General features: G+C 40.6%; 1 protein-coding gene across 1 annotated transcript; it reads right to left on the bottom strand.

Annotated features, from left to right (window-relative positions):
• Nucleotides 1-237: 237 nt before the first annotated feature.
• On the bottom strand, nucleotides 238-3,103 carry LOC115674182 (dual specificity phosphatase Cdc25). Its single transcript, XM_030596524.2, has 3 exons — nucleotides 2,945-3,103; nucleotides 2,711-2,849; nucleotides 238-663 (listed from the first exon to the last, which is right to left on the bottom strand). The coding sequence occupies exons 1-3, from the start codon at nucleotides 3,025-3,027 to the stop codon at nucleotides 493-495; spliced, it is 393 nt and encodes a 130-aa protein (XP_030452384.1). The 5' UTR covers nucleotides 3,028-3,103; the 3' UTR covers nucleotides 238-492.
• Nucleotides 3,104-22,590: the final 19,487 nt, after the last annotated feature.

Consider the following 22,590-nt stretch of genomic DNA (forward strand, 5'->3'; position numbering starts at 1 on the left):
GTATCGATTGAAACGAAATCAAATAATTGCTGTCTATGGTCTCTTAGAAATCATCATATCATGAGATATAAGAGCCCAATCACCTGTGAATCACAACTGGTTCTGCAGATTTCAAGTAATCATCAAACAGAGGCAGACATTGTCCTGTTCATCTCTAGCCTCCTCTAAATAGAAAGCAGTGAAACAGCAGGCAATAATGTGTGTAAAAAAGCTCAGCATCCTTACTACACATTTGGATAGCTTCGTATCTTTCGCGTTTCATATGTTTCGCCGCAGCCAAACCCAATTAGATCCAACGACATCGGATTATCTGGTATTGCGCTTTGGCCATTGCATGTAAGGAAAATCAATATTCTCTGTCAGACCAGCAAGTATAACAATTGATCTAAGACTTATGACCAGCAGGCGGTGTCTTAAAGAACAAAGAGTGCTTGTAGAATGGCCACACATCGAGGAGCTTCCTAATACAACATGCTACATCATCGTCCATGACTATCCACTATGACCCTTACACGGGACGTCGGTGCAGCGACATATGGGCCTCCCCGATGCTTCCCATCCATTATAGCCACGTTCAAGCACTAAAATGTCTTTGATTCCTCCATCTTCCTTTATCTCCTTGAGATAATTGGCTAGCGTCCTTGCACAAGTTGGGCCGCGTACCTAGACAGGCATCAACACAGTTATAATGCAGAACTGCATATCCATCCATAGTCCTCAAATATAACTTAGAGCAAATATCTACTGACAAACCCAAAAGCATGCTTTTCAATTCTGAAGTACATTAGGATATATTGAGAGTATTTGGGGAATATTTACACTGACTATGCACAAATGCAATACACGGATTGGTAAATACGTAGAGTTTCAGGAGGAGATGCAAGAGATGAAAAAACCAACAGAGTAGTTCCATAGCATGGCCTTGTCAAGACAAAGACTAAATGATAGACCAGCTATAGTCCATAAGTCCATTCGATAGTTGCGTAGAAAGTCTCTCTTCAGTATGAAATTCATAGCCGGAGATCCGTATCTCCATCTATAATTTGTATTCAACATCTCACTCGATAGACAAACACACTCTCACTTGCACGCCTACCAAAAAAAGGCGTAAGATACACACTCAAAATTTGATAGGCAGGCAAACAAGTGAGTAGAGAGGCAGGCACACACGTGAGTAGAGAGGCATGCACACATATGATAGACCATCTTTAAAGAGACCATAGAACATGAGTGATAAAAAAAAAATGTAAGTAGAGATGCAAGCACACTCTCGCCCACTCAATCTCAATGCAAGTCTTGCATCAGGGTGAAAGTTATAGTTTGAATTCTGTAAGTCTAATACTGTGTATTCAACATCTCCAAAATGGAAAGAAGATGGGATGAACCTATCCATACAGAGTAAAGAAGTTCCAATTTAGGAACTGTATAGAATAGAATATACAAAAATTAGCTTTTACTTCATCAATATAAGATTCACCACTAAAACAAAGACGAGAGTACAAAAACTAATGACTTACAGTTACATAGAACTATAAAAGTGAAAGAAAATGGAGAAAAACGCAAAGCACTTAATGTTGGGTGGGGAGATTAAAGAATTTAAGAATAGCTAGACAACTCCCATCTGATCATGCTTCACAATATTTATCAGGCATCATTGACAATAAAGACAGTTTGCCAACCCTGTGAAACATGCACAACACTGAAAGAGAAAATCAGCCTATCATGATATCATCTCATTCCCAGAGTTATAACCTTAAGTTAATCTAAAGACAAATGAATGCATAGAACTATAGAAGTGAAAGAAAATGGAGAAAAAGGCAAAGCACTTAATGTTGGGTGGGGAGAACAAAGAATTTAAGATTAGCTAGACAACTCCCATCTGATCATGCTTCGCAATATTTATTAGGCATCATCGACAATAAAGACAGTTTGCCAACCCTGTGAAACATGCACAACACTGAAAGAGAAAGTCAGCCTCAAGATATCATCTCATTCCCAGAGTTATAACCTTAAGTTCATTTAGTGACAAATAAATGCATCTTGTCCAACCAAGTTTTCAGACGCAGGTTTTAAGGTCAACTCCAGCAATTGCAGTCCGCATTTTCAGATCACAAACAGGTGGAAACAGGATGAATCCCCCATCTCCCCGTGCCCCCCCAAAACGACAAGAGTGCAGAAGTCCACGTTTTCAGTTCCCATGACTATGTAAGGAAGCCTTACCCACACCCGCAGCTTTCTTTCTTTTTTTCATCTTTCACACTCATGGAAACTTGAGGGGAATCAGGATTTACCTACTCCGGACTAATTCACAAGGTTTATCAGCTTGTTCCTGAAGTTTCCTCAATGTTCCAAGGTAGACAATTTACTCTCCACCACAACACGAGAATGCAAGACAGGACAGGCACTAACCAACATTGGCGACAATATCCGTTTCGAGACGACAGTGAATTAACATCACAAACATACCCAATTTGAGTTAGTAACTTGCTGTTGAGTCTATCAAAAACTCAACTCAACTCAACTAGTATGCTTAGACAGGTATCATCGTAACTACCAATTTCCCATTTCTCCAAACAACCAGATCATGTCGACCCACCATCAAGATTTCGCTTTGCGGCCAATCAAACGACGACATCACTTAAAAACTATATAGGATAAAGAGAACAGCTGGACATAGGAGAAGGCGCTTGAACAATCAAAACCAAGAAACCTGGCTTAGGGCGCAATGGAAAACGAGGGTGTCCTTCCCCTCGACGTCCCGAACGAGATCGGCGATCTTGTCGGAGAAGCTGCCGCTCGCGTAGTGCAGGGACCCCGGTATGTGGCCGTCGTAGCTCCTCTCCTCGTCCCTGGATCAAACGGAATTCCCCCTCGATGAGAAAAAGAAAGAAAACCCAACAGAGACGCGGGGATGGAGAGACCAGAAGGCGATGTTCGAGCTCACCGGACGTCGACGATGGCGATGTTGGGGCGGCGCCGCAGTGATAGAAGCTGGGCGCCGGTGACGTAGGAGATGCTGCGCGCCATACTCTGTCTCTTGGGTCTCCGGTTCTTCTGATTCCAGATTTTCTGGGGAACGAGCGAGGGCTTTGCGGACTCACTAGGGCAAGGGCAAATTGGCTAAAAAAATCAAAAATAAAATACGACGTTTTAGAAAATATTTTCTTAATATCGCTTTAAATAATTAGTTAATAAAAAATATCTATATTATTAACGATAATTTAATTCAAAATATTTTCGTAGATAATGAAAATATTTTTTATTTTTTTTGTAAGCGATACGAGCAATCATTTAAAAAAAAATATTTCCCAATAATTCGTTTTTCACGGAACATGAGCCAAGAGAAACTTTCAATGTCTCGGAAACGTAGACAATCTTTTACGATTACTATAAATTTAGCACAAACTTTTACATGTCTCGAAAAGCACAATATCTTTTACCATTGCTGCACTATTTACGCTCCATTAATATTCCTTCTATTCTCGCCGTCTTCTATTCCACATATCAAATAACGTGGTTGTCATTATGCTGATTGTGCACATCAGCAATTGTTACCCTCTCCAAACCGACATTAAGTAGCTTATTCTTCACCGCAAAATTAACTTGAAATTAGAGCCGACAAAGACGAGAAGGTGGAGTTAATGAAGGTGAGGAGTTACCGTGAGTTTGTCGCGAATTAAATGTTGCCCTTAGTACTAGACCGAGATAAAATTAGAATTGGCAATTCGAGTTCGCTTGTTATAATCAAGTTTTACAATCATGTCAAGCAATGTCATTGAAAATTTCTATGCCTTTCAATTGTGCTATCACACTTATGTATGTTGAACTCGCATTGATTTATGGCTAATACGTAGAATAGGTGACGGCAAGAATGGTTAGAATAATAAGGAATGCTATTTTTGATACAACTATAAAAGGCTGGGTAACTTTTGAGATGTTTAAAAGTTGTTGATTTGCACTAATGGTTAAGAAAGCTGCAATGCAATCTACAAAGGTTAGAGATTGTTTTGTCATAATCAAAAAGAGGATAACTGTTGAGAAAATCCCATATGAGCGTCTCAAAGATTACGAAATAATCTAAAGCTGCTAACAAGTATATTTGAGTGTGTAGTATGAACAACCTCTATAGAGACAAGTCAAATGCAAATGGAATCGACAACAGGACGTCCAAAGCATCGAATGGCTTTGGCTCTGCAGAATGAGAACAAACTATTAAACGCAAAATGGGGCTAAGCCTGAAGGACCTTTGCGGAAGGAGAGCAAGCTCTAGAACAGAGTTCATTAAAACTCGGATGGACTAATAGAAGGTGAATAGTTTACAGATAACGAGGACGTTAATTTGCTTGGAATACCCTGTTTTTATAAGGTGAACAGACCATATGACGAAATTTCGTAAAAAATCTGAAAGGACCGTTTTGCAGAAGCAGCTCATGCTAGACGAAATAAATGGTTCCACATATGAGCCTCCATGTCCAAGCGGAAAGACCCAAGTCTTTATAATTTGAATTGGACTCAAATTGTTGTTTCACAGCTATCTATAAGGGTTAGAACCTGCTCAAAATAACTTGGAGTGAATGGAACATGTTTTTGCTATTTTGCAGGAAAAATGTCAAGAAGATTGTAGAAGCAGTGTTCTATTTTGGGAAATCACCTTCTACGCTCCTTAGAAAGAGGTTTTGATGGCGTAGAAAGTGGCTCTGGTGGTCAAAGTAGGTCAGACCTTGACTGAACAAAGCTTCCAATTCGTATTTTGAAGCTTGGAAGTCTTTATAAATATGTTAAAGTTGTTGGTGATGTGGGCAAAGCTTACGAATTCTCTCTTGCATTGAATTTTCTTGCTTTTCTTTATGTACTGTAAAGTGATTCGTAATTGTAAATCTTTGTAAGAGGCATGAATATTTGTAATTTGGAAAGAGAATAATATAATGTAATAAAAGGCGCTCAAGTTTGGGAAAGCAATTGAAGGTTCAAGTAGAAGTAGCACACTTTCTACAAGCTGTAACACATCTAGGATTACATAGTGAATGGCAAAAGTACACCAGAAGTGCCATAACTTGTGTACGGCGATCATTTTGGTGCCATAACTTTTTTTCAGATCACTTTGGTGCTAAGTCGGAGGAAAAGAGATCACTTTAGTGTCAATTTGGCCGGAAATCCGACGTGGCATTTTTTATTAATTTTTGCCGCCGACGTGGCTCGCCGGAGGCTGAGTCAGCGTGTACAGTTAGCATTTTTAATTTTAAATATTTTTTTTCCTTTTTTTTTCCTCTTCTTTCCTTTTTCTTTTCTTTTCTTTTTTTTCTTTTCTCCCCTCGCCGGCCGGTTGCCGGTGGCCGGCCGGCCACCGGCGAAGCCCGGGAAGGGCTGGGCGAGGGCGGCCTTGCCCATGGCCGGCGAGGGGCGGCCTCGCCGGCGACAGGCGAGGCCGCCCCTCGCCGGCCCAGGCGAGGCCTGCCCTCGCCGGATCTGGCGAGGGCGACCCTCGCCGGCGTCGGGTGAGGGAAGCCCTCGCCGGCCATGGGCAAGACCACCCTCGCCCAGCCCTTCCCAGGCTTCGTCGGTGGCCGGGGCAACCGGCCGGCGAGGGGAGAAAAGAAAAAAAAGAAAAGAAAAGAAAAAGGAAAGAAGAGAAAAAAAAGGAAAAAAAATATATAAAATAAAAAATGCTGACTGTACACGCTCGAAAAAATTATTTAAAATAAAAAATGCTGACTGTACACGCTGACTCAGCCTCCGGTGAGCCACATCGGCGTCAAAAATTAATAAAAAAATGCCACGACGGATTTCCGGCCAAATTGGCACTAAAGTGATCTCTTTTCCTCCGACTAGGCACCAAAGTGATCCGAAAAAAAGTTATAGCACCAAAGTGATCGCCGTACACAAGTTATGGCACTTCTGGTGTACTTTTGCCCATAGTGAATTATATAGCCTTATTTGAGGTCATTAGAGCTGGGAGAGTCGAATAGGCTAAGTAGAAATCTGAACAACAAAAAATGTGATTTGCATCTCTTTTATCTTTTGAACTCTTTTGATTTTTGTTTGATAGGAAATTGTGTTTCCGCATGTGTGTTCACATTTCAAAAACAGTGGTACACCATCTATGTGCTGTTCATCACTTTCTTCAAAAAAAAAATATATATATATATTTTGAGTTTCAAGGATAAAGTTCATTTCATGTTTATTTTTTCAACGCAAGTCGGGACTGGTTTAGGTCTTTGCTACATTTATACTAATTTCTGGTTGTCTTTCATTTCCGAAAATTTTACTATGGACGATTACCTTTTACTAAGATAAGTTTGTTTCACGAAAAATGAATGATTCGAAAAATATTTTCCTTAAAATGAGTACTTATATCACTTAAAATAATTAATTAATAAAAAATATTTTCATTACTAACAACAATTTATGTTTATAAATATTTTCATGGATAATGAAAATATTTTCCTTCGTTCACTTTTGCAAGTGATACAAGCGATAATTTTTATGAAAATATTTTCTAAATCTTTTATCTTTCGCGAAACAAATGAAGCCCAAGTGTCGAGACACTTTATCATGAATAGCTCAAATTTATGTTTTTCACGAAAAAAAGACTAAGAATTACTTACAACATAAGAATTAGGGCCCGTTTGGTAACGTGCCAAACAGTAAAAATTTGTTCTTTTGTTCCCAGAAATAGTTTGGGAACAGAAATGCGTTTGGTAAACTTTTTGTTCCCGGGCACATTTTTGCAAAAATTTGTGCCGAGAAACAGTTTTGGAAGAGAAACAAGAAGTAAAAAAAAGTTGCTTCTTGTTTCTCGGCATAATTTTGAGAATCAGTTTTTTTTCTTCTTTTTCTTTTTTTTCTTTTCTTCTTTTTGTGTTGCTCTTCTTGGGTTGTGGCCGGTCGCCGGCGACCGGCCACAGCCCAGGGCCGGCGGAGGCGAGGGTCCCCCCTGCCGGCGAGGGCGAGGGCTGGACCCTCGCCGCCTGGGCGAGGCGGCTCGCCGTCGGTCATGGCGAGGTCGGCCTCGCCCAGATCTGGCGAGGCCGAGCCTCGCCGTCGTGACCCACGGCGAGGTCGGCTTCGCCGTGGGTCGTGACGGCGAGGCTCGCCCGCCAGATCCGGGCGAGGCCGACCTCGCCATGACCGATGGCGAGCCGCCCGCCTCAGCGGCGAGGGTCCAGCCCTCGCCCTCGCCGGCAGGGGGGACCCTCGCCTCCGCCGGCCGCCGGTCGCTGGCGACCGGCCATGGCCTGGGTAGAAAGAAAAAAAAATAAACAATTCAAAATATTATTAAACTATTATTAATAACAAGAAATTTTGTGTAGTTAGCAAACGCATTTCTGTTCTTTTCTATTCCAGGAATAGAAATTTTAGACAGTTACCAAACGCCTTCAAATGCTTAGAAATTGTTTCCGGGCACAGAATAAAAAAGAACCATTTCTGAGTAGAAATAGTTCCCCGACATAGGAACATTGTCATGCGCACCCTTAGTCTATCATATAACTTTCAATTTTGGATTTATTTTGATGTTGGATCAGCTTACTTTATAAATATCAAGTGCGGGTTGGGTCTGATCCAAATCCTTTGGTATCCACTTGATTTGGAGTTTATTTTCATGACGCAAATCGGGATTAATTGGGGTAGTTAATAATTTCCGATTTTTTTTTCGGATTTCGAAAAAAGTATGGATGCATTTGTATTCTAGGTTCGATTTTGGTTTTTGTTGTTTCGATTTATTTGTTAAACATATTTGTATCTTAAATGAACAAATAAATTTCTTGATTTCAGGTCTAGGGTTTTTCTTCGTTAACTAATGGATCTGGATCTCGAATACAAGCTCTTCACCCAAATGCCCGCCTGACACAAGCTTTGTTACGGTTATATCCTTTGTCGAGTAGTCTCATTTCCCATCTTAATTTTTGGGGTAAAATTAATATTTGCGCCCTAGGTTTTTGAGAACGTTGCAAGTTGCCCCGCAATATCTCAATTTAAGCAAAAAAATCATTATGATTTTCAAAGATGTCAACACCGGTGGAATTCTTATTGGAGAAAGTCAATCACATGCTCTCAAGTGACCAAGTGATAGGGATGAGCATGGGTCCAAGGTAAAATCACGAACCAGCCGTTGGAACTGGTCCAGTTCCGGGATCTAGTGGAAATCGATCCCTGGTTCCAAATTTTTGGAAATTGTACTATGCGATTAGATTCATAGTTTTCGGGTAGGAACCAAAGTGTGGATCGAAGAACCTAAGAACCGAAAAATCGAACTTTTTATTTTACGTGTTTTGAACTTTTTGTTGTATATTTTATTGGGTTAATACCACGAAAACTTCAAACTTGTACACCTATGACAAATTTACCCAGGACTAATTTTTTTACTACCAAAAACCCCAAACTAATATACCTGTAATAAATTTACGCCAAACTAATCTTTTGACCACCAAAAATTCCAAACTGGTACATTTGTGACAAATTTACCCTCTATTAAATTGGATTAATACAAAAAAAAACACTACAAACTAGTATACTTGTGACAATCGGAGGGTTAAACCCCAAACTAGTAAATCCGTTAATTGTCACGTGTCATTTAACTTAGCAATTTGACAGTAAATTTAACGAAAACTAATGAAGGGTAAATTTAACACGAGTGTTCCAGTTTGGGGTTTTTGGTGATCAAAAAATTAGTTTAAGGTAAATTTGTCACAATTATACCAATTTGGGGTTTTTCGTAATATTAATCCTATTTTATTTTACTTATTTATCTTTTATGGATTGTTGCTTTTTTTTTTGTCAGGAATACTAAAATTTTTGTTAACTCAAAGTAAGTTATCCAACCTAGGTTTCGAGGGATAAGACAGCCAATTAGTAGGGAGTTCTTTTTTCCGTTGGGCCTTTGCCACCCAATCTGCCAACTTGTTTATCTCTCTTGGACAGTGGGTCATACGCACACCCGGATGTCCCATGGGCATTACTCATCGTCGTTCAAGAGGCAGCTAACCAACAAAGTACAATAGCTTTGTACTTCCCCAATTGCCGCACAAAGCTCCTCTTAGTTGCACACTTCCTCCACGAACTGAAGGCATCCGAGTAACGCTAGGGTTTCGGCCGCCATGACTGATCCGGTAAGAATTGAGCTCGTGAAGCCATGAATCAAAACACCCTGTAGTCGCGCACCACCATGGTGATAGCATAATCCGATGAGCATTTCATTTTTGAGCAATCGATGTTAATTTTGAGAGATTCTCTTGCCGGTAGCTGCCAAGTAGGACATAATCTAGCTTCTTGTTCCTTCTTCCTTTTTGTTCCACAATTCCACCTCAAGTAACTTGTGTGCTCTGTGATTGCGAGGTCTTTTGCTCAGGTTTGACCGGCATGATAGGAAGATACAGATATTATGTGCCTTCCAAATTAACCAAAGAATGCCCGTGATTTCCTCATTTAGCAATAGGTTTGCGTTTAATTCAAAGCATTGTGAGATCCATTTGTCCAAACGAGTAATAGGTTGGTATAAAAATTGCAGCTTTAGTTTCGAATTCGCCGAAATTGCTGTTGTCCATTGACAAATCAGGAAGACATGCTCAATTGTTTGCGGCGCTTGGTTGTACAGGGAATATATGGGATTGGGTAAGATCCATCTCTTGTAGAGGTTTTCTTTTGTGGGTAGGGTGTTTTGGCAAGCGCTCCATAGAAAGAGTTAGATTTTGGGAAGAGTGTTTAATTTCCATAATTTTGTCCAAAAGGATCTGGGAGTTTGGAATGAGGTGGAGGCTGAGGCTGTTTGCTGTTGTAGGTTTGCTAGATATAGCTTGTTGTCGGCACTTATAAATGTATAATTCTTGTCTCTATTCCTTGTCTAGACCAACCGATCCTCCTTTGAGTTTCTGTTTAGAGGGATACCCAAGATGGATGCGATCCCTTCCTTGCATTCCAAAAATCTCATTCGGGAAAAAATATTTTTTTAAATAAATGACTCTAAGGCTGCGAATGATAACCATTCTGTTTCTCTATTTCTGTTCCAGAAATAGATTTGGAACAGAAATCCGTTTGGTAACGCAATTTTAATTTCTATTTCTGGAACAAATTTTTGTTCCAGAAATAGATTTGAAAGAGAAATCAGAAGTTAAAATTTTTAGCTTCTCTATTTCAGAATGTAAATGAGAAACAAAATTTTTTTTTCTTCTCATCACTTTCCCTCACTACTAGTCGGTCACTCACCCGCCGCCCATCGCCGGCCGCCGCCACCCGCCGACCGCCGCTACCTTTCTTCGCCGCGCCGCCGGCCACTGCTCGCCACCGGCCTCCCCACCGCCGGCCGCCGACCACCGGCCACCTCCCGCCACCATCGGCCGCCAGCCGCCTTCCGCCGGCCAAAAAAAAATTCCAAAAAATCCTTAAAAATTGAAAAATTCCAGAAAAATTCATAAAAATTTCTAGAAAATAAAAAAAAGTCAGATTTCGGGAAAATAGGAAATTTGTTCATTTTTTCCAAAAAAATAAAAAAATTTCAAAACTTCACAGAATGGCTTAGAATACTTGTGGCCACTCACTTGAATGAAATTTAAATTTTTTGAAGTGCCTAAAAAAAATAAAAATAAAATCAAAAATTTCAAAACTTTACATAATGGCTTAGAATATATGTGGCCACCCACTTTGTGTGAAATTTAAATTTTTTGAGGTGCCCAAAAAAATCCAAAAATCAAAAATTTCAAAACTTAACGGAATGACTTAGAATATCTGTGGCCACCCACTTTGCGTAAAATTTAAATATTTTGAGGTGCCCAAAAAAATTTAAAAATAAAAAATTTCAAAACTTCACAGAATGGCTTAGAATACCTGTGGCCACCCACTTTGCGTAAAATTTAAATCTTTTGAGATGCCCAAAAAAAAACCAAAAAATTTAAAACTTCACAGAATGACTTAGAATACTTGTGGCCACCCATTTTAAGTGAAATTTAAATTTTTTAGGTGCAAAAAAATAAAAAAATAAAAAAAAATTAAATTTCACTCAAAGTGGGTGGCCACAGGTATTCTAAGCCATTCTGTGAAGTTTTGAATTTTTTTATTTTTTGATTTTTTTTTGGGCACTTCAAAAAATTTAAATTTCACTCAAGTGGGTGGCCACAGGTATTCTAAGCTATTCTGTGAAGTTTTGAAATTTTTGATTTTTTTTGGAAAAAATGACCAAATTTCCTATTTTCCAGAAATCTGACTTTTTTTTATTTTCTGGAAAATTTTATGGATTTTCTGAATTTTTTTTAGATTTTTAGGAATTTTCCAGATTTTCTAATTTTTTTATTCTATTTCTAAAAGAAATGAAGCGATTGTCTGCCGCCCGCCGTCCACTCGCCGGCCACATGAGAAGGAGAAATTTTGTGCCGTTATCAAATAAATTTCTGTTTCTGAAATAGAAATTTTGTGTCGTTATCAAACATGTTTTTTAGCATAGAAACTCCTCCAGAAACAGAAATAGAAAAATCAATTTCTGGCCAGAAATTGATTTCTGAAACAGAATGGTTATCATTCGCAGCCTAAAGAACCAATGGAATTTGTAAGAGTCTCCACGCCTGCTTACCGAACATTGCCTAGAGATAGGTCACGGAAGCCAATCCCTCCACTATCTTCTCTAGTTTTGACAGTTTCCCCACTCTTCCAATGCAGCCCAGATTTCAATTCATTCTGCTTCCACCAAAAGGAGGCAATCCTTTGCTCGATCGCTCTACACACCGAGATTGGGATTTTGAAAATGAACATGGCATATTGAGGCAAGGCTTGCACGACGGTCTTGATCAATGTTTCATTTCCTGCTTTAGATAATAGCTTCTCGTTCTAACCTTCCAACTTCATGTTCACCCGTGGCAGGATCTACGCAAACATTTGCTTCTTGGTTTGTTCTCAACTAGAGAGGATTTCCAAGTACTTCACTGTTTTATTAATCAAATGTACTCTTAGCTCTGAAGCCATGTTCTTGCTCAAGTTTTTCGGGCATCTCCCTCATTTGTTCAAGTTGATAGTCTGTCCCAAAGCAAAGCAGTAGTGATTCAACACTGCTGCTAAGTTCCGATATTTCCTAATCTTCCCATCCAAAAAAATATCCCATCATCCGCAAATAACAGGTGAGACAAGGTAGAACAAAACCTGTTTAACTTGATCTTGTGATGTTGCTATCTTTGATTGCTTTACTTAGGAGATGAAGAGCACATTAGATGTATTATGAATAAGTAGGGAGAGAAAGGATGACTTTATCTAATGCCTCTCGCGAGTTGGAAGAAGTTTAATAGTTCTCCGTTAAGTTTGACACTAAAAGTCATCGATTTTATACACGCCATGATGTTAGGAACATCCATTTCTCACAAAGCCTATTTTCTTCATCCACGCTTCCAGAAAGTCCCATTCTGCATGATTATACGCCTTTTGCACGTCAAGTTTTAAATCGCCTAAAATTTTTCCTTCTGTTTTCTTACCCTCAGCTGGTGCAGCACTCCTTGGACAACCATGATATTGTCTTGGATTTGCCTCCGCTTACAAAGGCACTTTGGGTCCATTTGGTTCAACTTTGCAAATGAGACTTGCAGGATTGCAAATACCTTTAGGTTAAAGCCCACTGGGGAAATGCAAATGGCATTTGGTAAAATATCCTTTGTGAAGCTACTTTAGGCCAAGTAGTGTTTGGCAATTTTTTTTTGCAAAGGGCTTTGGAAATTTTCTTTTTTATTATAAAAAAAAAAACTTACCCTACCCTTCGCCGGAGCTGGCGAAGGCATACGGCCGCTGGCGAGCTAGATTTGGCATCGGCGGCCATCGCCTGAGGTCGGGCGACCCCCGGCGAGCCAGATCTGCCACCGGCGGCCGTTGCTTAAGGCCTAATGACCCTTGGTGAGGGTCGCACGATGCAGGTGAAGGCCTCGCGCGACCTAGGCGACGGTTTCGCGCGACCCAGGTTGGCGGCCTGGGCGGTCGCGCGACCTCAAGCGGCCATCGCTTGGGTCATGCGACCTCAGGCGGCCGTCGCCTGGGTCGTGCGACCTCGCCGGCATCTCGCCGGTTCGATTCAGTGTCGACCGCCCTCGCCAGCCGCTCCACGGAAAAGATGAACAGTAATAAGAAGGGCAAAACCGGAATAAGCTAGAATAAGTGAGGGTAGTTTAGGGGCAAAAAAATTGGGTTAAGCATTTGCCAAATGCTAGACCAGCTTTGGGCTTTGAGCATTCCCAATGCTAACTTTCGGCCGAAAGCCCATAGGGAATGCTTGCCAAACGGTTCAGCATTTTCCCAAGGTGCTTTCAAGGCCGAAAGCACCTTCCCAAAGTTGAACCAAACACCCCATTTGTTCCACGGATATAATTTCAGAGAGTCAAGATTTAAGACTGTAACGTCCTCATCCTCACCTCGAGGTTATTAATAAGATGTTCCAGTCACGTCGCCGTCCCATTTATTTTATCTTCTCATTAAGAGCATGCAGAAGCATACAACAAATACCCAGACGACAACAAGCAGTCAGGAAAAATAACTTTGCAATACACTACTTCTTATATTACATGAGTGTATTTTACAAGCCTCTTTCTACGAGCCTTTTTCCGTTTTCAACACACTACACGTATCCGCGTAGGCTGGAGAAAATTCCTATCTCCTATAACATGACGACAGCTCTCAAAACTGGTGTGAGACTTTCATGCCTACAAATTTGAAAAACAACGGAGTGAGTCGAGGACTCAGTAAGTAAAACTCACTAAACTCTGGATAGGAGGATGCCTCGCCATCAAACAAAGCACATGTCATAGCCATATCAATTGATAACAGTTCAATAGCAAAGATCATTCAAACACACGCATTCTGTGTGTGCATAAGATGATCTCAACTTACCTTTCTATTCAAGCAACAACATCTCAACCAAAAGCATGCACGTGAGGGATTCATTATCTCAACCGTTGGTACGGCTCTTCCGGAAATTCTCCGGGCAACGTCCCCTAATCCAAGGGTGACGGCTATTCATACGAACTTAATTGGGCAACGTCCCCTAATCAAATGCGACGGCTATTCATCCGAATTTAATCAAGTAACATCCTCAATCAAGGGCGACGACTATTCTTTTTCCCCGTGTGACCATGCCAACAAGTATCATGCCAACTTGAGTACTTCACACGAAGTGAGCGTCATGCCATATAGCCTCCAAAATCTTACATCATGCCGGGCACGAAATCAAGTTCGTGATCCGAATCGACCGGCCATGGCGCCGACCTACACCAGCAAGGCTTGGATCGATACGCCTCAATACCGACCCTCCAAGCAAGGCTCGTTCCAACAGGCCTCGACGCCGATCCGAACCAAGCAAGACTCATTCATGGCCCGAGGCGTGTATTCATACATGAGCAAACCATACAAAATGCATATACATGCACGGCAAGCTATATCAAACGTACACAACAGCGGAATCCACGCAAGAATAAAAAGAACATGACTCGCCCAACAACGTAACACATCACCCTAGCCAAGGTTTAGTAAGTCTACTTACAATACCATACAAGCACAACAAGAACATGACTTGTTCTACCAATGTAACACATCGCCCTAACCAAGGTTTAGTAAGTTCACTTACAACCCTTTGAGGTTGTGGTCGAGTGTGGCTTAGGGGTGAGCCGAGCGGCAAGGGCACGGCGTGGCACGGGCGCGGGTGCGGCAAAGGCGTGGCCAAGAGAGAGAGAGAGGCGGCCAAGAGAGGAAGTAGCGTGAACAAATGGGTGATGGTGCAAATGAAAGCTAAAGAGTGGAAATGCAGGGGCGGGGGGGCTCATCTATTTATAGGCTTCAATCTCATCATTGTTTGTCCAAGTGGTCCAATTGTTTTCTTTGAAGTGGCAAACCTATTTGAGTGAGTTGGCTAGCCTAATGAATGAGTGGCAAGCCCAACAAGAAGAGGTGGCAAGCCTAAAGGGGAGATGTGGCATGCCTATGCCATTAGGAAAATCATGAAGCCAAGGTGTGCATTTCTCATTGGCACACTTGGTCATGAATCATCAACTTCTTCTCCAAGCAAAATGTTGATCCATCATGACCAAATCTTCCTTATGCCACCTAATATGATGATTCACCCATTGTTCCAATCAAGGTCTATCATAACTTATTTGAAAGCTAAAAATGTTTAGACTCTAACTCCAGAAGATACCAACTTGAGATTCCCACGTTTTCACTTAGAAAATAGTGAATCTTTGAAAAAAGGTAAAACTGGCAGTTTCGCGCCAGTTTTGAAATTAGCTTAAAATAATTAGTGAATGAACTTCAAAAATTCTGGAATTTAAATATATCACAGAGAACACCTTGATAAGTAATTTTCATGAGGAATTAAAAGTCTAATTTTTTCTGTAAATACCTCGTTCGGGAGCTTAAAGTCAGACTAAAAACTGTTTATTGGAACAGAATTCTTGCTTCTCAACATGAGCTCATTTCAGTAACCAAATCATCTCCAAAAATTATAAAATTTAAATATGTTGTAGAGGAATAAGTAATAAAGAGCTTTTGTGAAGGAAGTTTTTTCAGAATCATTCTATAAAATTTTATAAAAAATCAAGAACGTAGAAAGGTCACTGAAACAGAGCACTCGGGCAGTCTAGCGCGGGTTGGAGATTTGGCGTTCGTGCTACCCAAAAAAACTCCAAAAATTATGAAATTAAAATATGTTATAATACCAGATGTTTTGAACAACTTTTATGAAGAAAGTCTTGCAAGATTCGAACCATAGAAATCTCTACAAAATTGGGAAGCGGTAAAGGTCTAGCAGAAACCGAATATGGAAATCACAACTCATGTTCAAGAACTACTCAAAACTTGATCTACACGAATTTATATTCTAAAACACCCACAACCAGAAGCTAATTTCCATCTCCACCATCCATTTCCATCAATATCCTACATCTACAACCAATTCAACATGCAAACCATTCCGATCTGATATAGGGAGGCAGAATTTCACTTGCCTTAACGGCAGAATACTGCGTGGCACGGTTCGGAAAGGGAAAGAGAACCACAGCAAATTCTCCTCAAGCCTTTCGTCGAACCTCAAGCCCACGGTGAGAAGGAAGTTGGCGGCATTAAGGTCTAGAAATGGATCACGAGGGCGGACAGCAAGCTGGTGGTGTCAGGCAATGAAATTGATTCAGAACAGAAGAGAAACAACGGAGGAGGAGGTTTTGTTTTGGGCGGTACAGAATGAGAAGGGAAGAAGAAGAAGAAGAATAAGTCGGCGAGAGGGAAGGAAAAAAAATCAGAGACTTGGTGGCTTATGTGAATTGATCTCCTTCGCCGGTTGACTGAAGAAGAGCATAAGTTGTTGACCGGAGAAAAGAAATGGATAGGTGGCTGTGGTGATGCAAGGGAAAGAGCAGCTGGCGGTGGTGGCGATGCTGCTGTTAGTGAGAGGAAGCAAATGGTGTGGGAACTTAGAATAGTAGAATAATATGTTGACCAAATGATTGAAAGTGGATGAAGTGTTGGTGATGGCGTGGAAGATGGAAAAGCAGAAGAATGGGCTAACCATGTAAATTTGTTACATGAAGTCGGTGGAAAAAAGAAATGGCGTGCAGAAATTCAACTCGGGTGGATAAAGTGACTAAAGTTCATAGCGTAAACAAAGGACTTGATAAGGTCAGGACGGTTAATTCGTAACACAACGTTAACGAATGAAATGATAGATAATTGTAGCATGGTCTTGCGGTGGCTGACAAGGTGATGGTACGGTGGTTTCGTGATAATATCTGAGTCTTTCGAAGTTGACGCTTCCATAGCTCATTGACGGTTATTTAAATTCCCACGTAACGTTCAATTACGTATGCTCGTTAACTAATGGACGAAATTTTTGGGATGTCACATATGTTGTACAAACTGCAAACAGTAATTTTGGTGCTGAGTTTTTTCATTTTTTGGCTAGTTTTTGGGTCTACCAAGTTAGGGGCTTTGTAGTACATCGAAAGCACTTTTTATGGACTATAAATTTGCTTGAAACGGAGTACGGTGAAAGAAGTTATGGCTCAAATAAGTTCGTTGCGCGAACTACACATAGTCAACAATAATGGGTATCCACTATGGGTGACCTTGCCGTTGGCGCGTATGTAGCGTCCCCGGGCTCTACTTACAAACACTTCTTTAATATGTTATATTACTAACGCGAGCAAAAGACATTTACTATTATGAAGCATATATAATATGAATTATGTGAGATCAGGCACCTTGTTTCTATACTAAAAAGGGGCACATTCGGACCAATAAATTAACATCACTTCTTATTTGCACATTTATATGTGTTCATGGGGGTGGGTACAAACCATCTATACATCATACTACACATAGGAGGCCAAAAATTGCCATCCACTCCTATTTCTAGAGTAGTCAACCAAAAAGTCCCGTCTCTACTCCACGATGCCCTTCACGGCCGCTAAAGCTAAAGGCCGTAACATAAAAAAATGATCCACTCTATACAACTTAGTATCCCGTCTACTCGCCATCACCACCGATGCTACTACTATCGCTGTCAATCGGATATGGAATTGGACCAAGCAAACGCCCATCAATCTTCACAAATACTACCACCAAACGATAGGCAATACACCCCGAAGCTCTTCCTACATTGACCTACAAAACCGACGTACACTTCGTAAAAACAACATTAGGGAAAGCAGAATCCATGAAGTCATCGAACGAGCTCTCAAAATCTACGGGTACTCTATATCAAGCAATAGGAATAGCAGGCAAAGCAGCCATGACTAGTTATCTGTCAAGAGGTTCAACAATAAAGGAGTGAGCAAAGCTCAGCAAGAGAAACGATCCCATTTCATGCAATTCAATCCACCAACCATGGAGTTACAAGGTTCGTACTAAACAATCATTAGCTAGCATGGTTTCTTGCCATAGTTTATAGGACGCTAAACATATCAAACGTTCTCAATTAAACTCATTTCGAGATCATTGTTAACACAATATAATAGCAATATGTAAGAGACAACTTAACAATTTGCAATAATGCCACGAGCACCTACCACATTATTTCAATGTTTCAATTGTTTAGTCTCACGCCCGACTCACGGATTTCGCCGGTTATCCACCGGTCTGCGTGAGGCACCCCGGATTACGCCGATTTACTAATCGGTCCGGCTTCCATGGTTTATCAACCACATGCATCTCTACTCCGAGGCATCGCAATTTGCTAATCACAGCATCCCCGCACTCAGGTCAGGGACATCCCGACCTCCTACGGGGCATTATCGGCGCAAGGCCTAATGGACATCCCTTATGGTAGATTCATATCACACAACTCAAGCACTTTCTTTTGTACATACAGCAACAAAACCATTTCATGCCGTACATTTCATCATATCTAGCAAGTACATTGAATAACATATGCCATAAAAGTGATTTAACACCTTATTATTGCATACTAGCTATTCATATCCACAATTTCCATTATCTCTTACCACAAGGTAACCCAATTTGCACCACTATTTGATATCATATTGAGGCCAGTCATACCTCATTGGAAAGCCTAAAGGGTGTGGGTTCTATCTCCATAAGACATTGAATTGCGGTTTGGTCATTTTCAAGTAGAAAATCATGACTTTTTGCCAGTGGGTAAAACTAGACAATTTTGCACGACAATAGTAATCAAGGCTAAAAAATAGTAAATGACCCCAAAAAATTATGAAATTTGAATATGTTATAGAAAAAGACCTTAAATGACATTTTTCATGAAGGGTATGAAGCCTAGATCATTCTGTAAACATGGCTATTGGTCACTTAAAGCTAAACCACAATCAACCCGTTGGAACAAAATGTCTGCTTCTCAATAGAGACCCATTTCTCCACTCAGATCATCTCCAAACATCTCGAAATTTTTATATGTCAGAGAAAAATAAGTCACTTACAACTATTGTGAAGGAAATTTGTTAAAAATCTCACTGAAAAATTTATGGAAATTCGAGAAAGTATGAAGGTCACTGATTTTGCAATATTGGATAGTTCGAACCCGGTTTGAAGGTAGGCCTTCGTCCGACCCAAATCAGCTCAGAAAAATCTAGATTTAAAGTATGTTAAACTTCAAGAAGTGATAAACAACTTTTATGAAGAACGCATCCCCAAATTTGACCCACAAAAGTATTTACAAAAATAGCAAATAGACGAGGTACAGTAACTACAATTCTAGGTTTTAAAACCAGACTCCAAGAAACCAAACCTTAGTTGATACTCACGAAGTTTTGTCCCGCAAAACTCAAATCCATAGGTCTAAACTAACATGCAACAGCCATTCCCACCTTCATTCAACAATCTAAACCCGTCATCTTCACATGCAATTCGATATAAGCACTAAGATTTACATGCGATCACTTCTAAAGCCAAGAAACTCACATGCACTCACCGTCCAGGTCTGGAATTTCATATGCAAGCACATACAAGACCAAAAATCACACATGCAAGAAAGAAACATTCATCCACAGCACATTACAAGTAAAACCAAGCATGTATAAGGATCAATAGGCTTAGAATCAAGCCGTTTCCCTTGCCTTGGTGATTCTAGAACTAGGATTCTTCCCCTTTGAGCTGCTGGTGTGACCTTCAAGCTTGAAAATGGAAGAAAATGGGATGAAGATGAAGATGGAGGTGGTGGTGGGAGGAAGTGAAGGTGGGGTGGGGTGTGTGTCTCGACCAAGGTTGAGAGGAAGAGAGGATGAGTGAAAATGAAAGAAATGAGAGAGAGAGAGAGAGAGAGAGAGAGAGAGAGAGAGGGGGGGGGTGGGAGGGGTCGGCCGAATGGGGGGTTTAAGGGAGAGAGAGTGAGTAATAGTCTAGTCCTTCATCATTAGCCCCTAGAAAGTGTATCAAGCAAACTTTTCACCCTTGCATGAATTCTCATTGGCTGAAGTGGGCGGCCATGCATGATTTCACCCCAAAAATTCACTAAATTTCTATGCAAAATTAGCACTAAGTGGCCGGCCATGCATATAGTACATTAGGGTTCCAATCGTGTCCTATGTTATGTATATTAGGTGTACATAATAGCCACACAAGGAATATATTAATGGCCATTGTCCCTAAATTATCTTAAATGGTCATTTGGAACACATAAACTAATTAAAAACAATCGTCGATATTAAAACAATTCCCCTGTAACTCACTAATTTATGTAACGAATTTTGAAATGTCACAGCGTAGGCATCGTTTTATCAACAAATAAGTGTATTTTTATCGATTCGTTCGCTAAAATATTGGTTTACTTAGTTTTTCATACCGTTTTTCATTTTAATTATTAAGTATTTTAGTGTGTTGGCTCGAGTAACCACCATAGCTTGGTTTTTTCAGCTTTCCTAGGTGAGTAGTGCTATTTCTTCTTTGAGTTTGTAAACTCATGTTTTAAAAATGATATATTATAAATATGTTATGAGATAAAATTAATGGTGTTTTTGTTGCATAAAAGTATATCGAGCATTTACCGCCGTTTTGTCTATTTGAAATAGAAAGTTATCTTTTGATTTCGATTTGAGTTGATTGCATGTAAATGGTTTGTGAAACCTTTTGGGAAAGACTCATGAGAAGTCCTTGACTTTAATAATGGGTTATGAATGGTTATATACTGATTTGTGAAATGGTTTATGAAATAGATTTTGAATTGGTTTGAGAAACGTAATGCGATATATGAAATGGCTTCGTGAATTGTGAAGGATGCTGTGGGTAAGTATTAATGCTCAACGCCTCTGTGAATCCATTGATGGGTTGTGATGATGCGCATACTAGTCTAAAATATCCCTTTGGGCCGAGCCATCGGCAATGTAGGTGGAGACCTAGTCAAAAGGGCAAATTTTGTCGCCTTGTCACGGGGCGTTATCCATGATCATGATTAGATATGTGAGCGCAAGATTGGCCAATGGAATGGAACATTGGCGTGTTTTTTCGATGAAATTGATCAATGGGCTGGACCATTGATACTAGTTTTGATATTATTATTTGAAATGAGTATTTTGATATGAATATACTTATGTTGAGGTAAAATACAACTCATTTTGTTTCTGAGGTTTGTTATATCATGAAATTTTGGTGTAATGATTTATGCTTGTGTACCTTAAACATGTACAGTGGATGCTCGATCTACCTAGAAGAAATGTATTACTCACTGAGTCGTGGTAGCTCATTTCTCTCGGGGCATGAGCGTTTCAGTACTGTTTCATTACCATGGAGGACTTTTTTGATAGTAGAGACTTTTTGGTACGAGTAATATATAGCTGTGGAGCTTTTGAGTTGGTTTTGATGGATATGTGTGTATATATATTTATATATATAGCTATTAATGATTTATAGTGAACTCTGATATCGTAACGAGATAACTTATATATAATAAGGATGTCAATGGGTCGGGTCGGTTTTTTTTATAATACCCGACCCGACCCGAAATACTGAACGTGTGTGTTTGGCCCGACCCGAGACAAGACCCGAACATGATACAGCCGCACGATCGGGCCGGGTCGGGTCGGGTTTCGTGTTTCGGATTTTTATTTTATCACAAGGCACAATAGAACATCAATCAGAATCCAAACAACACCAACGATCTTTACTCCTTTGAAGCCCACCATCCCCAAATTCCCAGTAACACTTGAGCTCAAGAACGTCACAAGAACCCAAATAAACAGAGAAATCGCCCACTTCAGAGACAAAAGGAAGACACAAAGAAAGAACAGCAAATCACTTGAGAACGGTGGGTAATTATAGAGCACGAGATTCGGGACTCCCTCATCGCGGGCTCTGGAAATGGCTTCCAAAGCAGCGTACTCTAAAGAACCAACACAAGCGAGGACGAAGATATACCACAAATGACCCAGTGTCCGATCTAAATCTGCAGTGCCTGATCGAGATCCCCCTCTGCAACCGCGATCTCTTCTTTGCATCCGACTCTGTTTGAACCCACTCAAGAAATGCGGACCTCCAAAACCATCACCCAAAAGCACCGATAGAACGCCAAACTCATCCCAAAACACAAAAGGAACAAAGCGAATGAAACCAGAGAGAGAACTAAAAACTGAAATTCTATTCACCCAAATGCAGAACCCATTCGTACAATCATAGACCCATAAACCAAACCTCACAAGTTCATTTCGTTAGGAACACAAAACGCACTTCACCTAACACGACTGCAATCGATCCAGAACAGCGTTTTTCAGCCGCCGAAGCCGTACAGGGTCCTCCCCTGCCTCTTGAGTGCGTACACGACGTCCATGGCAGTCACCGTCTTCCGCCGCGTGTGCTCCGTGTAGGTCACGGTGTCGCAGATCACGTTCTCCAGGAAGATCTTCAGCACCCCGCGCGATATCTTGGCAAGATAGGGTTTCCTTCTTAGAAAGGTTGGGCTCGGCTCATGTGTGAACGCAGACGGCAGAAGAAAAGTTTCATTGTTTCGGTTGGGCTCGGCTCGGGTACCCTAGCCCAATAAAATCAAAATAATACCCAATTATTTTTACTGATACCCAAACAAATTGAGACCCAATCTGACCTGATACGAAAATGGGTCGGGTCGGGTCGGGTGATCAATCGAGTTCTTTGGCAGCCCTAATATATATATCTTTTGATATCAGATTGAGT

Source organism: Syzygium oleosum, unplaced genomic scaffold (assembly GCF_021117445.2).
Source record: "Syzygium oleosum isolate NSW1041296 unplaced genomic scaffold, Sole_v2.1 Sole_v2.12, whole genome shotgun sequence".
Taxonomy (NCBI): domain Eukaryota; kingdom Viridiplantae; phylum Streptophyta; class Magnoliopsida; order Myrtales; family Myrtaceae; genus Syzygium; species Syzygium oleosum.